General features: G+C 45.8%; 1 protein-coding gene across 3 annotated transcripts in view; it reads left to right on the forward strand.

The window, feature by feature from the left end:
- UNC5D (unc-5 netrin receptor D) overlaps positions 1–12,595 on the forward strand; it is a 107,121-nt gene that overhangs the window by 34,255 nt on the left and 60,271 nt on the right. For all 3 annotated transcript variants that reach the window (XM_036396790.2, XM_036396791.2, XM_036396792.2), the window contains exon 2: positions 10,645–10,863. In XM_036396790.2, coding sequence (XP_036252683.1) covers positions 10,645–10,863 — 219 coding nt within the window. The remainder of the gene's footprint in view (positions 1–10,644; positions 10,864–12,595) is intronic.

Here is a 12,595-nt window from a genome sequence, read left to right on the forward strand (position 1 = left end):
GAAAACATCAATTAATTGGATTTTCCCTGTTGTCAGGGACACTGGACACTTCAAAAACTGGGCAGAAATCCCAAATTTGTTTTGTTAGGGAAAAAACACCGTAAAATTTTACATCCCACACTTTATTGTTTAACTGCAGCTAAAGTTTGTTTCCCCAATCACAACGAAATAAAATTCCAGATGACGAAGATCCATCATTAAATTCAATTTGTGCAAAGTGCAACGAGGGCTGGAGATTCCTGCCAACAGAGCCAGCGCAGGATTTTACAGGAACTGGGAAATCTGAGTTCCAAATCTTCTCCTCCAAACTCCTGTTGAAATTCCAGCACTGCATGTTGGAATGATGTCTATTAATACTTAATGGGCCCCATTTTCTCAGCAATTCAGAGTCACCTGGAGGAGCCGCAGCATTGCTCAGTCCAGTTTTAATGAGCTCGTTGGGGATTTTGGGCTCAGTTGTTGAGAGTTGCTCTGTGATGTCTCACTCAGCCACTGAGTGTCCCTAAATTGTAATTCCCTCATTTATTTATTGCTGTGCTCTCAGCACTGGAATGAAGTTTTTGGAGCTTGGTTTCCCTCTCAGCCTGGCTGAAATGAAGCTGAATTTCTCTCTGAGCTCCTGTTGTGTGTTGGTTTTTTTTTTGTTGGTTTTTTTTCCAAATGAGAATTTCCATGTCGTTGTCTCAGTAATTAAAATTAACTGAACCCAGATCTCGTCAGAGACACAGCTCTGGGAGCAAGGCAGGAATTAGCAGGTGAAACATGAAATTTGGAGAAGAGGAGTTAATTTGAGTGGGGTGAATTTGGGTGGAGTTAATTTGGGCGGAGTGAATTTGGGCGGAGTGAATTTGGGCGGAGTGAATTTGGGCGGAGTTAATTTGGGCGGAGTTAATTTGGGCGGAGTTAATTTGGGTGGAGTTAATTTGGGTGGAGTTAATTTGAGTGGTGTTAATTTGGGCAGTGTTAATTTGGATGGAGTGAATTTGGGTGGAGTTAATTTGGGCGGAGATAATTTGATTGGAGTTAATTTGGGCACTGTTAATTTGGGCGACGTTAATTTGGGCAGAGATAATTTGAGCAGTGTTAATTTGGGCGGTGTTTATTTGGGCAGTGTTAATTTGGGCGGTGTTAATTTGGGCGGTGTTAATTTGGGCGGAGTTAATTTGAGTTAATTTGGGCGGTTCCCCCCTTGCCGTGCTCCCCCGTTTCTCCTGTTATTCTGGAGCAGCACGGGGAGGGGTTTGTGGTGCGAGTTCAGCAGGCTCAGGGTGAGCTCTGCGCTCTCTGCTGGGCCATAAATGGCATTTTTGGTGGCTCTGGACAGGAATTGTCTGCTCAGGGCTCCTGGCTGGAATTGCTGAGGGCAGCAGGTCGGGTCAGGCACTGAGAAAAGTCTGATTCTCCTCACACACCCCGTGTTGGGACACTTTTAGTTCCCAAATCCATCTCTTTGGGGTGCTGGGGGATCCTTCTTCCCTTTAAAGATTTATATTGCTGAAAGGAAAAAAAAAAATCTAGATGTTAAATAAATGTATGAAAGATTCTTCAAGTGTGTAACCCACTTAATATTTAATAAATGTAATACATCATTTTTATAAATAAGTGCAGCTGGGATATAAATAAATTGAGGATGCAGAAGGGATTGCAATAGGATGCACATTCATCTCTGTGGCACAGGAAGGGCCAGCGATGTTTTATCAACAAATTAATCCTCACTGGGGAAAATAAATGCCCTCCCCTCCTGCAGCCAGGGATGGGGTGGTTGGTGGAAACTCCCTTCATAAATTCCACAAAATTGGAAGTTCACAAAATGGGTCTGACACTCTCAGTGTGGCTCTGACAGAGCCAGAGAAGAACAAGGGCTGGAATTGGTGGGTAAAGGTGGGATGTGACAAACTCCCTTCTCCTTTCTGGGAACAAAGGTGAGAGTGAGGGGGGCCAGGGCAACAGGGATTGAGGGCTGGAGCTGGGGAGAGGAGACAGGAAAGGAGGAGATGAGGATTGGGGAAAGGCAGGAAAGGAGGAGATGAGGATTGGGGAAAGGCAGGAAAGGAGGAGATGAGGGGGGAAATGGCAGAGGAGGAGAAAGGTGAGGACTGGGGAAAGGCAGGAGAGGAGGAGGTGAGGATTAGGGAAAGGCAGAGAAGGAGGAGATGAGGATTGGAGAAAGGAGGAGATGAGTGTCCCCCCAGCTGTGCTCCGTGTCCCCAGCTGTGCTCAGTGTCCCCAGCTGTGCTCAGTGTCCCCAGCTGTGCTCAGTGCCCCCAGATGTGCTCCCTGTCCCCAGATGTGCTGTGCTCCATGTCCCCAGATGTGCTTGTGTCCTCAGCTGTGCTCCATGTTCCCAGCTGTGCTCCGTGTCCCCAGCTGTGCTCGTGTCCCCAGCTGTGCTGTGCTCCATGTCCCCAGCTGTGCTCAGTGCCCCCAGATGTGCTCCATGTCCCCAGATGTGCTCCATATTCCCAGCTGTGCTATGTCCCCAGCTGTGCTCAGTGCCCCCAGCTGTGCTCCGTGCCCCCAGAACCCCGGGATGATCCCAGCAGCAGAGGTGGCAGCCTCGAGTGTCTCACTCTGGCACTCCGCAGCAGAAATGAGATTTTTAACTCCCAGATAAGAGGGGTTTGTGCCTGAAGACGCCCAGCTCGCTGCTGGGGGATTCACTTTTCCTTTTTAAACTCCAGATTTATTTCCACAACTCACCGCGCGTTCGTTTTTTGGAGTTCTCGCTGCGGAAAATTGCCGGGAGGGATGGATTTTGTCTTCCTCAGCTGGCAGAACAATTTTCCACCTGTCGCCCAAATATTTGATGGGAAGGATTAGGGCAGAGCCACTGGGAGTTTATCCTTTATATCCCTGGGAAGCAGGAGGGTCTGGAGGAGTTAATGTGGGAGATCAGGGGTGAGATGGAGCTGCAGCACTTGCGGATCGCAGAGGGGGCTGGGAACTTGGGAGTGACAGGAACACAGGGATGAACTGGGATGGGAATTTGGGAACATGGAAATGGGCTGGGAACTTGGGAGTGACAGGAACACAGGGATGAGCTGGGCTGGGAATTTGGGAACACAGGGATGAGCTGGGCTGGGAACTTGGGAGTGGTGGGAACACAGGAATGTGCTGGGCTGGGAATTCTGAAGTGATGGAAACACAAGAATGAGCTGGTCTGAGAAGAGATGGGAACACAGGGATGAGCTGGGCTGGGGATTTGGGAACATGGAAATGGGCTGGGAATTTGGGAGTTTTGGGAACACAGGGATGAGCTGGGCTGGGAATTTGGGAACATAGGAATGAGCTGGGCTGGGAATTCTGAAGTGATGGGAACACAGGAATGACCTGGGCTGCGAATTTGGCAGTTTCGGAAACACAAGAATGAGCTGGGCTGGGGATTCAGGAACCCAGGAATGAGCTGGGCTGGGAATTTTAGAGTGACAGGAACACAGGAATGAGCTGGGCTGGGAATTCAGGAACACAGGGATGAGGTGGACTGGAAATTTGGGAACACAGGAATGAGCTGGGCTGGGAATTTGGGAGTGACAGGAACACAGGAATGAGCTGGGCTGGGAATTCAGGAACACAGGGATGAGCTGGGCTGGGAATTTGGGAGTTTTGGGAACCCAGGGAGGATCTGGGCTGGGAATTTGGGAACCCAGGGATGAGCTGGGCTGGGAATTTGGGAATTCAGGAACACAGGAATGAGCTGGGCTGGGAATTTTACAGATTCCTGGGTCCCCACCAGAGCTCCCTGAGGAGCAGCTGCCCCTGGAAGTGCTGTGTTTGCTGAGGCTTTCATTGATCTGTGGAGGGTTCATGGATTTATTGAGAATTCATTGATTTATTGAGAGTTCACTGATTGGTTAAGGATTCATAAATTTATTGAGGGCTCATTGGTTTATTGAGGGTTCACGGATTTACTGTGAGTTCATTGATTAATTGAGTGTTCATTGATTAATTGAGAGGTTCACTGATTAATTTAGAGGTTCATTGATTAATTGAGTGTTCATTGATTAATTGAGAGGTTCACTGATTAATTGAGAGGTTCACTGATTAATTTAGAGGTTCATTGATTAATTTAGAGGTTCACTGATTAATTGAGGGATTCACTGATCAGCTGGGGGTTCACTCATTTATTGAGGGTTCACCAGTTTACTGAGGGTTCTTCCTCATAGGCAAAATGTCAATATCCAGTAAAAAATCCACTGTATTGTTGAGCAAAGGCATTCAAAGTTCATCTATGAAACTAAATCTGGCTTTGGGCTGTACAGCAGCCAGGAAAAAAATCAGGAATTCTGCGAAAAGCATTGAAAAACTCAGGAATAGACGGAGATGAGCGAGCTGGTGTGGTGGAAGGGTCCCTGCAGGGGTGGAACGGGATGAGCTGGGAGGTCCCTTTGGAGGGGATTTGTTCCTGGCTCTCCCATTTAGGCTTTGCTGAATCCTAAATGTCCCAGGGCCTCAGCAAATCAGGGCGAACAACAGAGCCAGTCAAAGATTTCACAAGCCTTGGTGAACAACAAAATCTGCCATTTCCACCCGTTCCTGAGCGCTTTCTAAAAAACCCACTGTGCGTGGGGGCCGGGGTCATCTGATTAAGCAAATGTAGGCAAATCTCACTGAGCTGCTTTCCCGTTGGAATAATGACTCCAATTTCATCATGGAAACTGTTCCAGGCAGGAGGAAATGCTCTATTCTGGAACAGGATTTTCATTTTTTCCGTCCCCTGCCTTCCCTGGCAAAGCCGACGCTTTTGGATTTGTTCGGTGCTGGAGGAAATCTGGGCTGCAAGGGGTTAAAGTCCAGCAGGGATCACGGGGTTGGACACATGGAAAGGGAGGAGTGGGAATATTTGGGATATTGGTGGTCTCCAGTTGGGTTTCTGCTCGTGGATGGATCTGTCCAAAGGAGGGGTTGGGATGGATCCAGCTGGGAAAAGGCTTTTTCCTTCTGGATTGGGGCAGAAAACACCCAAAAAAGCATCCAAAAAGCATCCAAAAAGCATCAAAAAAACATCAAAAAAAATCCAAAAAAACATCAAAAAAACATCCAAAAAGCATCCAAAAAACATCCAAAAAGCATCCAAAAAGCATCAAAAAAACATCAAAAAAACATCCAAAAAAACATCAAAAAAACATCCAAAAAGCATCCAAAAAACATCCAAAAAGCATCAAAGAAACATCCAAAAAATATAAAAAAAAATCAAAGAAACACCCAAAAACCATCCAAAAAATCAAAAAAGCATCCAAAACCATCCAAAAAAACATCCAAAAAGCATCCAAAAACCATCCAAAAACCATCCGAAAAACATCCAGAAAATATCCAAAAAGCGTCCAAAAAACACCCAAAAACCACCCAAAGCAGCAGAATAACCCAGTGCTGCTGGCAGGATTTATAAATTAAGAAAAAGGGAGGCAAAGGGGGAGAAATTCCTGAGCAGGACAAGGAGGCTGGAGGGAACTGGGAATGTTTTTATGTGGGAATGGCTCCTGTGTCCCCTGCAGGAGGAATTGCTTCAGGGCAGTCCCATAAATCAGGGAAATCCCAAACCCCGGGCAGAGAGAGGGAAATCCCAAATCCTGGGCAGAGAGAGAGAAATCCCAAATCCTGGGCACAGAGAGAAATCCCAAATCCTGGGCAGAGAGGGAAATCCCAAATCTTGGGCAGAGAGAGAGGGAAATCCCAAACCCCAAATCCCGGGCAGAGAGGGAAAATCCCAAATCCTGGGCAGAGAGAAAATCTGCCCAGAGGGAAGATTTGGGATTTTCCCAGACAGAGGGAAAATCCCAAGCCCCAAACGCCAGGCAGAGGGAAAATCCCAAATCCCAAATCCCAAGCCCCAAACCCCAGGCAGAGAGGGAAAAGAGCTCCCTCTGATCCCAGCTGCTGGATCAGAGAGGGAAATTCAGCCCCATTTGGGACTTTTAGAACTTTGTTTTCCTGGTACCACAACGAGAAGTTGAGTTTGGACACTTGGGAAAAGTCTCTGCACAATTTATTGCCAGATTTATTTGCTTTTATCATGAGTTACTTGGCTTGTTGGGGACACTTTAACTTTTGGGTTGGTTTTTATTTTAATACAAAAAGAATAATGTTGCTCACTAAATAATTCTTAATTTGAAAAAAAAACCCAAAAAGATATTTCAGAACTCACAGCTTTTCACTGGTTTAAGATCTCATTTTAACATCTAAATTATCCTAATCAGTTTTGAAATACTGACTCATCCCTGTCTGCTGCTGTCCACATCTCCTAATGTGTTCTGACAGCAGCAGTGTGTTTATTTCAGAGAAGAATTTAATGTTTGGTCCTAACTTTTTATTTTTTTTTTCCTTTCCCCTCCTCTCTTTTTCATTTCTATTATTGTCATAAAAAGATTTAAAGTCCCTTTTGGCCTCGCGTGCAGAGCATAAAACACAAAACCCTTCCTGAAAGGTAATTTTCAGGAATGAAACCCACAAGAATTGTTTGTCAGGATTCGCTCTTCTGTCATTTGCTGCTGCTAAAAAACTGATTTTTTTTTTTTTGGGGATAGCTCTGAAGGGCCTGAATCCCAAAAATTTATATGGAAAATCTACGGGATTTGCAATCAGCTTGGGGGGGAATGGGAATTCTGAGTTCGAGTTAGGGCACCATAGAGGTGATCACAAGAGGAAGAGGTAAAATCCTGAGAATTAATGGCATTTTGGGAGAGGCTCCTGCAGGTAAATGGGGAAATGTTACAGGAATAAATAATTAATAATAAATTATAATTAATGTTACAGGAATAAATAATTTCCTCCACCTGAGCAGGGATGTCCTGCAAGCAGGAATTCAGGGAATTCCAGGTGTAAACCACAGAAATATATGTGTGAGTGTGAGGGGAATGGAGAATTGTTATAGGAATAAATAATTAATAACAAATAATAATTAATGTTTTAGGAATAAATAATTTCCTCCACCTGAGCAGGGATGTCCTGCAAGCAGGAATTCAGAGAATACCACATGTAAACCACAGAAATATCTGTGTGAGTGTGAGGGGATGGGGAATCACTCCTGCTTTTGTGTGTGCTGCTTGGATTTCCAAAGGAAAAGATTCACCTGGGTTTACCTGGTTGGATTTCCAAAGGAAAATGCTGAAGTGAAAAGATTCACCTGGGTTTACCTGGTTGGATTTCCAAAGGAAAAGATTCACCTGGGTTTACCTGGCCGGATTTCCAAAGGAAAATATCAAAGGGAAAAGATTCACCTGGGTTTACCTGGCCGGATTTCCAAAGGAAAATGTCGAAGGGAAAAGATTCACCTGGGTTTACCTGGCCATGTGTTGTTTTGTTCTTCTAAGTTCTTCTAAGCCTTCTGATGTTTACATTCTTGTAAAGAACTTTCTCACGCATTTTTATGTAAATAATTATTCTTTAGCATTCTTTTCTGGAGGAGGAGAAATTCAATGCACTGTTGGTTTGTCCAGTGTCATTGGAGGGGTGGCACTTTCATCCTCCACTGTCACTTTTGAAAGTTTATAAATGTTGGAGTCAGAAATTAAACTTCCCTTCTTTTTACCTTGGAAATTCCAGTGTTGTTGCTATAGGACACGAAAGAACACAAGCTCACACCGCTGCTCTCAAGGTGAAGAAAAATGCAAGTTTATTTTCTGACTCCAACATTTATAGATTTCCAAGAGTGGCAGTGGATTGGAGGGTGACAGTGCCACCTCTCCAATGACACTGGACAAACCAACAGCCCACCAAATTTCTCTTCTTTTATAAAAGAATGCAAAACAATGAGTTATTTACAGAAAGTGTGTGAGAAAGTTCACTGCAAGAATGTCAACATCAGAAAGCTTAGAAAATCTTAAAAAACCAGGGGCTGGCATAATGTCTGCATCATTTTATTTCGTGTCCTATGCGAGAGGTTTTCATGGGGACGGAGCCACTGCCAGCCCCAAAATCTCCCTGACACCCCAAAAAACCCAGACCCCACATTCCAGCCACAACCTGCCAGGAGAAATCCGCCCTGGGTTTTGTGGGGCTGGGATTTCCTCCTCCGTGCCTTGCCCTAAATAGCAAATTCAGTGGAATAATTCAGGGTCACCAGGAGTTCTCCAGCTGCGGGATCCTCACGGGCTCGGCTGCAGCTCCCCCTCCACTCCAGGGCTGCTGGAGCCGTGGTGGCAACACGGGAGTTCCCATGCTCCAAAATCTGACAACACTTTTGTTCTTTCCTACAAAACTCGGACTGAATGAAGCCTGCAGGGACCTAGATCGACAAGATGGAAATTGGCATCAGCTTTAGGGAGTGAAACACTGGAAGCTGCGATGGTGTTTTGTTGTGAGTGCACCCAGGGAAGGGGCTGAAAGCGCCGCAGCCGTTTGAGGGTGGCCGGGGGAGTGTTTGCACACCCAGAGCTGCGTGCTGAGGGACAGCTCCCAGGATTTAATAGAAATAAAAGAATGTCCCCCCAGGATTTAATAGAAATAAAAGAATGTCCCCCAGGATTTAATAGAAATAAAAGAACGTTCTCATTCTTCTGTCACCTCCTCAACATGGGAATGTGGTGTTTGTGAGGGTCCCCAGGGTGAGGTGAGAGATGAGAATCTGACTCCATGTTCTCAGAAGGCTGATATATTATATTATATTATATTATATTATATTATATTATATTATATTATATTATATTATATTATATTATATTATATTATATTATATTATATTATATTATATTATATTATATTATACTACATTACATTATATTATATATAATTATTTATTTGATATAAAATTATAAAATTAATTATTATTATATAAAAATATATTATATTATATTATATTATATTATATTATATTATATTATATTATATTATATTATATTATATTATATTATATTATATTATATTATATTATATTGTATTATATTATATTATACTACATTACATTATATTATACTACATTATATTATATTATACTACATTACATTATATTATACTACATTCCATTCCATTCCATTATATTATATTGCATTACATTACTTTACATTATATTATATTGTAGAATGCTATACTGAAACTGTACTAAAGAAAGAGAAAGGATACATCAGAAAGCTTAACAAGGATAAATAATAAAAACTCGTGACTGAGACTCCTCAGAGTCCAACACAGCTGATGGTGATTGGCCATTAATTAAAAACAATTCACATGGAACCAATCAAGCATTCACCTGCTGCTAAACAGGGTCCAAGCCACATTCCAAAGCAGCCAAACACAGGAGAAGCAAATCAGACAATTCTCGTTTTCATTCCTCTCTGAGGCTTCTCAGCTTCCCAGGAGAGAAATTCCTGAGCAAAGAGGATTTTCCAGAAAATATCCTGGTGACTCTTCAGGGGTTCAGTTTTCCTTCACAGCACCACAGCCTCCCTCTCGTCTGCCTTAATTTCCTTGCTCTGGGTTCCATTCCAGCTCCTCGTGCCGTTCCCTCCTGGCTCTCTCCATCCCCACACGTGTCCTGTTCTCCCCCTGGCTGTGCTCTCCGCTCTCCCTGCAGGAACCAATCCTTTCTCACCCACATTTTGTCGCTTCCACCTGAATTTCCGCCAAAAACCGACAAAGTGCTGAAATGAATTCAGCACTGCCGGAGATCAATGGGAATTTCCTGGGTTTGACAGCAGCATCGAGGGTTGGACAGGGTGGGAGCTGTTCCAAAGGCAAAGCCTCTGCTCCAGGGCCTCTGGAATTTGGGAATTGAGGGACCTGGGAGCTGGGGATTGAGCCCCTGATGGCAGCTGAGGATGTGGAGAAGTGCTGAAAACTTCTCATTCACATCCTGCAGCTTCTGAACCCTCAGGTCCCCGCCTGTTTTCTGGTGGTTTTGGTGCTGGTTTGTGGCATTTGGCAGCCCTTGCACTTCAATTATTTGATTTTTTTCTTCCATGTGTGTGTGTGTGTGTGTGTCCTTTCAAAGACCAACCAGGCAGCTCTGCAAGCGCTCCTGGAGTAAAACTGATCCTAAATAAACCTGGAGTAAAACTGATCCTAAATAAACCTGGAGGAAAAACCCATCCTCAATAAAATCCAGAGTAAAACTCATCCTAAAGAAAGCCCAGAATAAAACCCATCCTAAAGAAAACCCAGAGTATAAACGGATCCTGAGGAAAACTGATCCTGAGGAAAACTGATCCTAAAGAAAACCCAGAAGAAAACCGATCCTAGATAAAACCCGTAATGAAACCAATCCTAAATAAAACCTGGAGTAAAACCGATCCTGAGGAAAACCAATCCTAAATAAAACCCAGAGGAAAACTGATCCTAAATAAAATCCAGAGTAAAACCGATCCTAAAGAAAACCCAGAAGAAAACTGATCCTAAATAAAACCTGGAGTAAAACTGATCCTAAATAAAACCTGGAGTAAAACTGATCCTGAGGAAAACCCATGCTAAATAAAACCCAGAAGAAAACTGATCCTAAATAAAATCTGGAGTAAAACCCATCCTAAATAAAACCCGGAGTAAAGCCCATCCTAAATAAAACCCAGAGTAAAACCCATCCTGAGGAAAACCAATCCTGAGTAAAACCTGGAGTAAAACCGATCCTAAATAAACCCCAAAGTTGCTTTTTCCCTCCCGCAATAAAACGAGATGCTAGAGAGAACCATGAAAAATGGGATTTTTCCTCTGGTTGCCTTTCAGGACGTGAGAACAGCGAGGCCCTGCCCGAGTCCCTGCCCTCGGCCCCGGGGACGCTGCCCCATTTCCTGGAGGAGCCCGACGATTCCTACATCATCAAGAGCAACCCCATCGTGCTGCGCTGCAGGGCCGTGCCCGCCATGCAGATCTTCTTCAAGTGCAACGGGGAGTGGGTGCACCAGAACGAGCACGTGTCCCACGAGAGCCTGGACGAGGCCACAGGTGAGCAGGGGCTGCTCTCAGGTGAGCAGGAGGTGCTCCTGGGACAGAGTAGCTGACCCCAGGTGAGGAGGAGGTGCTCCCAGGTGAGCAGGAACCGCCACTGGGTGAGCAGAAGGTGCCCCAGGTGAGAAGGAGCTGCCCTGAAGTGAGCAGGAGCTGCTCCTGGGACAGAGTAGCTGATCCCAGGTGAGCAGGAGCCATTCCTGGGTGAGCAAGAGGTGCCCCCAGGTGAGCAGGAGCTGCCCCAGGTGAGCAGGAGCCGCTCCTGGGACAGAGTAGCTGATCCCAGGTGAGTAGAAGCTGTGCCCCCAGGTGAGCAGAAGCCACTCCTGGGTGAGCAGGAGCTGCCCACAGGTGAGCAGGAGGTGCTCCCAAGTGAGGAGAAGCCACTCCTAGGACAGAAGAGCTGACCCCAGGTGAGCAGGAGCCACTCCTGGGTGAGCAAGAGCTGCCCCCAGGTGAGCAGAAGCTGCTCCCAGGTGAGCAGGAGCTGCTCCTGGGCCAGAGGAGCTGACCCCAGGTGAGCAGAGGTACCCCAGGTGAGCAGGGTTGGACCCCGGAATTTCCCTCCAGCCCCAGTTTTTATGGAATTCCTTCTGGATTGGACCCTGGGGTTCCCCCCAGTCCCAGATTTATGAGATTTTTGTTGGGTTGGAGCCTGGGGCTTCCCCCAGTCCCGGATTTATGAGATTTTTGTTGGGTTGGACCCTGGGGTTCCCCCCAGTCCCGGATTTATGAGATTTTTGTTGGGTTGGAGCCTGGGGCTTCCCCCCAGCCCCAGCTTTTATGGAATTCCTGATGCGTTGGACCCCAGAGTTTGCCCCCAGCCCCAGTTTTGTGGGATTCCTGCTGCGTTGGACCCTGGGCTTCCCCCCAGTCCCAGTTTTTATGGGATTCCTGCTGGGTTGGACCCTGGAATTCCCCCCCCAACCCCAGTTTTTGTGGGATTCCTGCTGCGTTTGCCCCCAGCCCCAGTTCTTATGAGATTTTTGTTGGATTGGACCCTGGGGTTTCCCCACCACCCCAGCTTTTATGGAATTCCTGCTGAGCTGGATCCTGACATTCCCCCAGTCCCAGTTTTTATGGGATTCCTGCTGGGTTGGACACTGGAGTTTCCCTCCAGCCCCAGTTTTTATGGGATTTTTATTGGGTTGGACCCTGGGGTTTGCCCCCAGTCCCTGTTTTTGGGGGATTCCTGCTGGGTTTGCCCCCAGCCCCAGTTTTTGGTGAGTCCTTCTGGGTTTGGCCCCAGCCCCAGTTTTTATGGGATTTTTATTGGGTTGGACGCTGGGGTTTGCCCCCAGCCCCAGCCAGGGCAGGAATTGGGGTGGGAATAACCTGAGCAGGAAGAAATCCACAGTGCCAAGTGGGTGTTGAAGGGAAGAGAAGGAGAAGGGAGAGATTTGGGAGTGATCAGGAGATTTTATCAGCTCCTCTCGTTCAGCTGAGAACTATTGCAGAGCAATTTGATGCTGTGGCTCCACAATTCTGGCTGTTATTGCTTTCTCCCCTCTCCCCTCTCCCAGCATTGCTAGGCAACCCCCAGCCTTGGCAGCAGCGCTCTGTGTACAACACCTTCTCCAGCAACACAAGAAATTTCTTTTTTAGAGGCAAAAATGCCATTTAAAAAGAAGTTACACCTCTTAAAGTAGTGCTTGGCATTCTTTTGAAGTGACACATTCTGAAGAAGTTTCGTATTAGAAGGGTTTTTTTTTTTTTTTTGCAAATGCTA

Source organism: Molothrus ater, chromosome 28 (assembly GCF_012460135.2).
Source record: "Molothrus ater isolate BHLD 08-10-18 breed brown headed cowbird chromosome 28, BPBGC_Mater_1.1, whole genome shotgun sequence".
Classification (NCBI taxonomy): Eukaryota; Metazoa; Chordata; class Aves; order Passeriformes; family Icteridae; genus Molothrus; species Molothrus ater.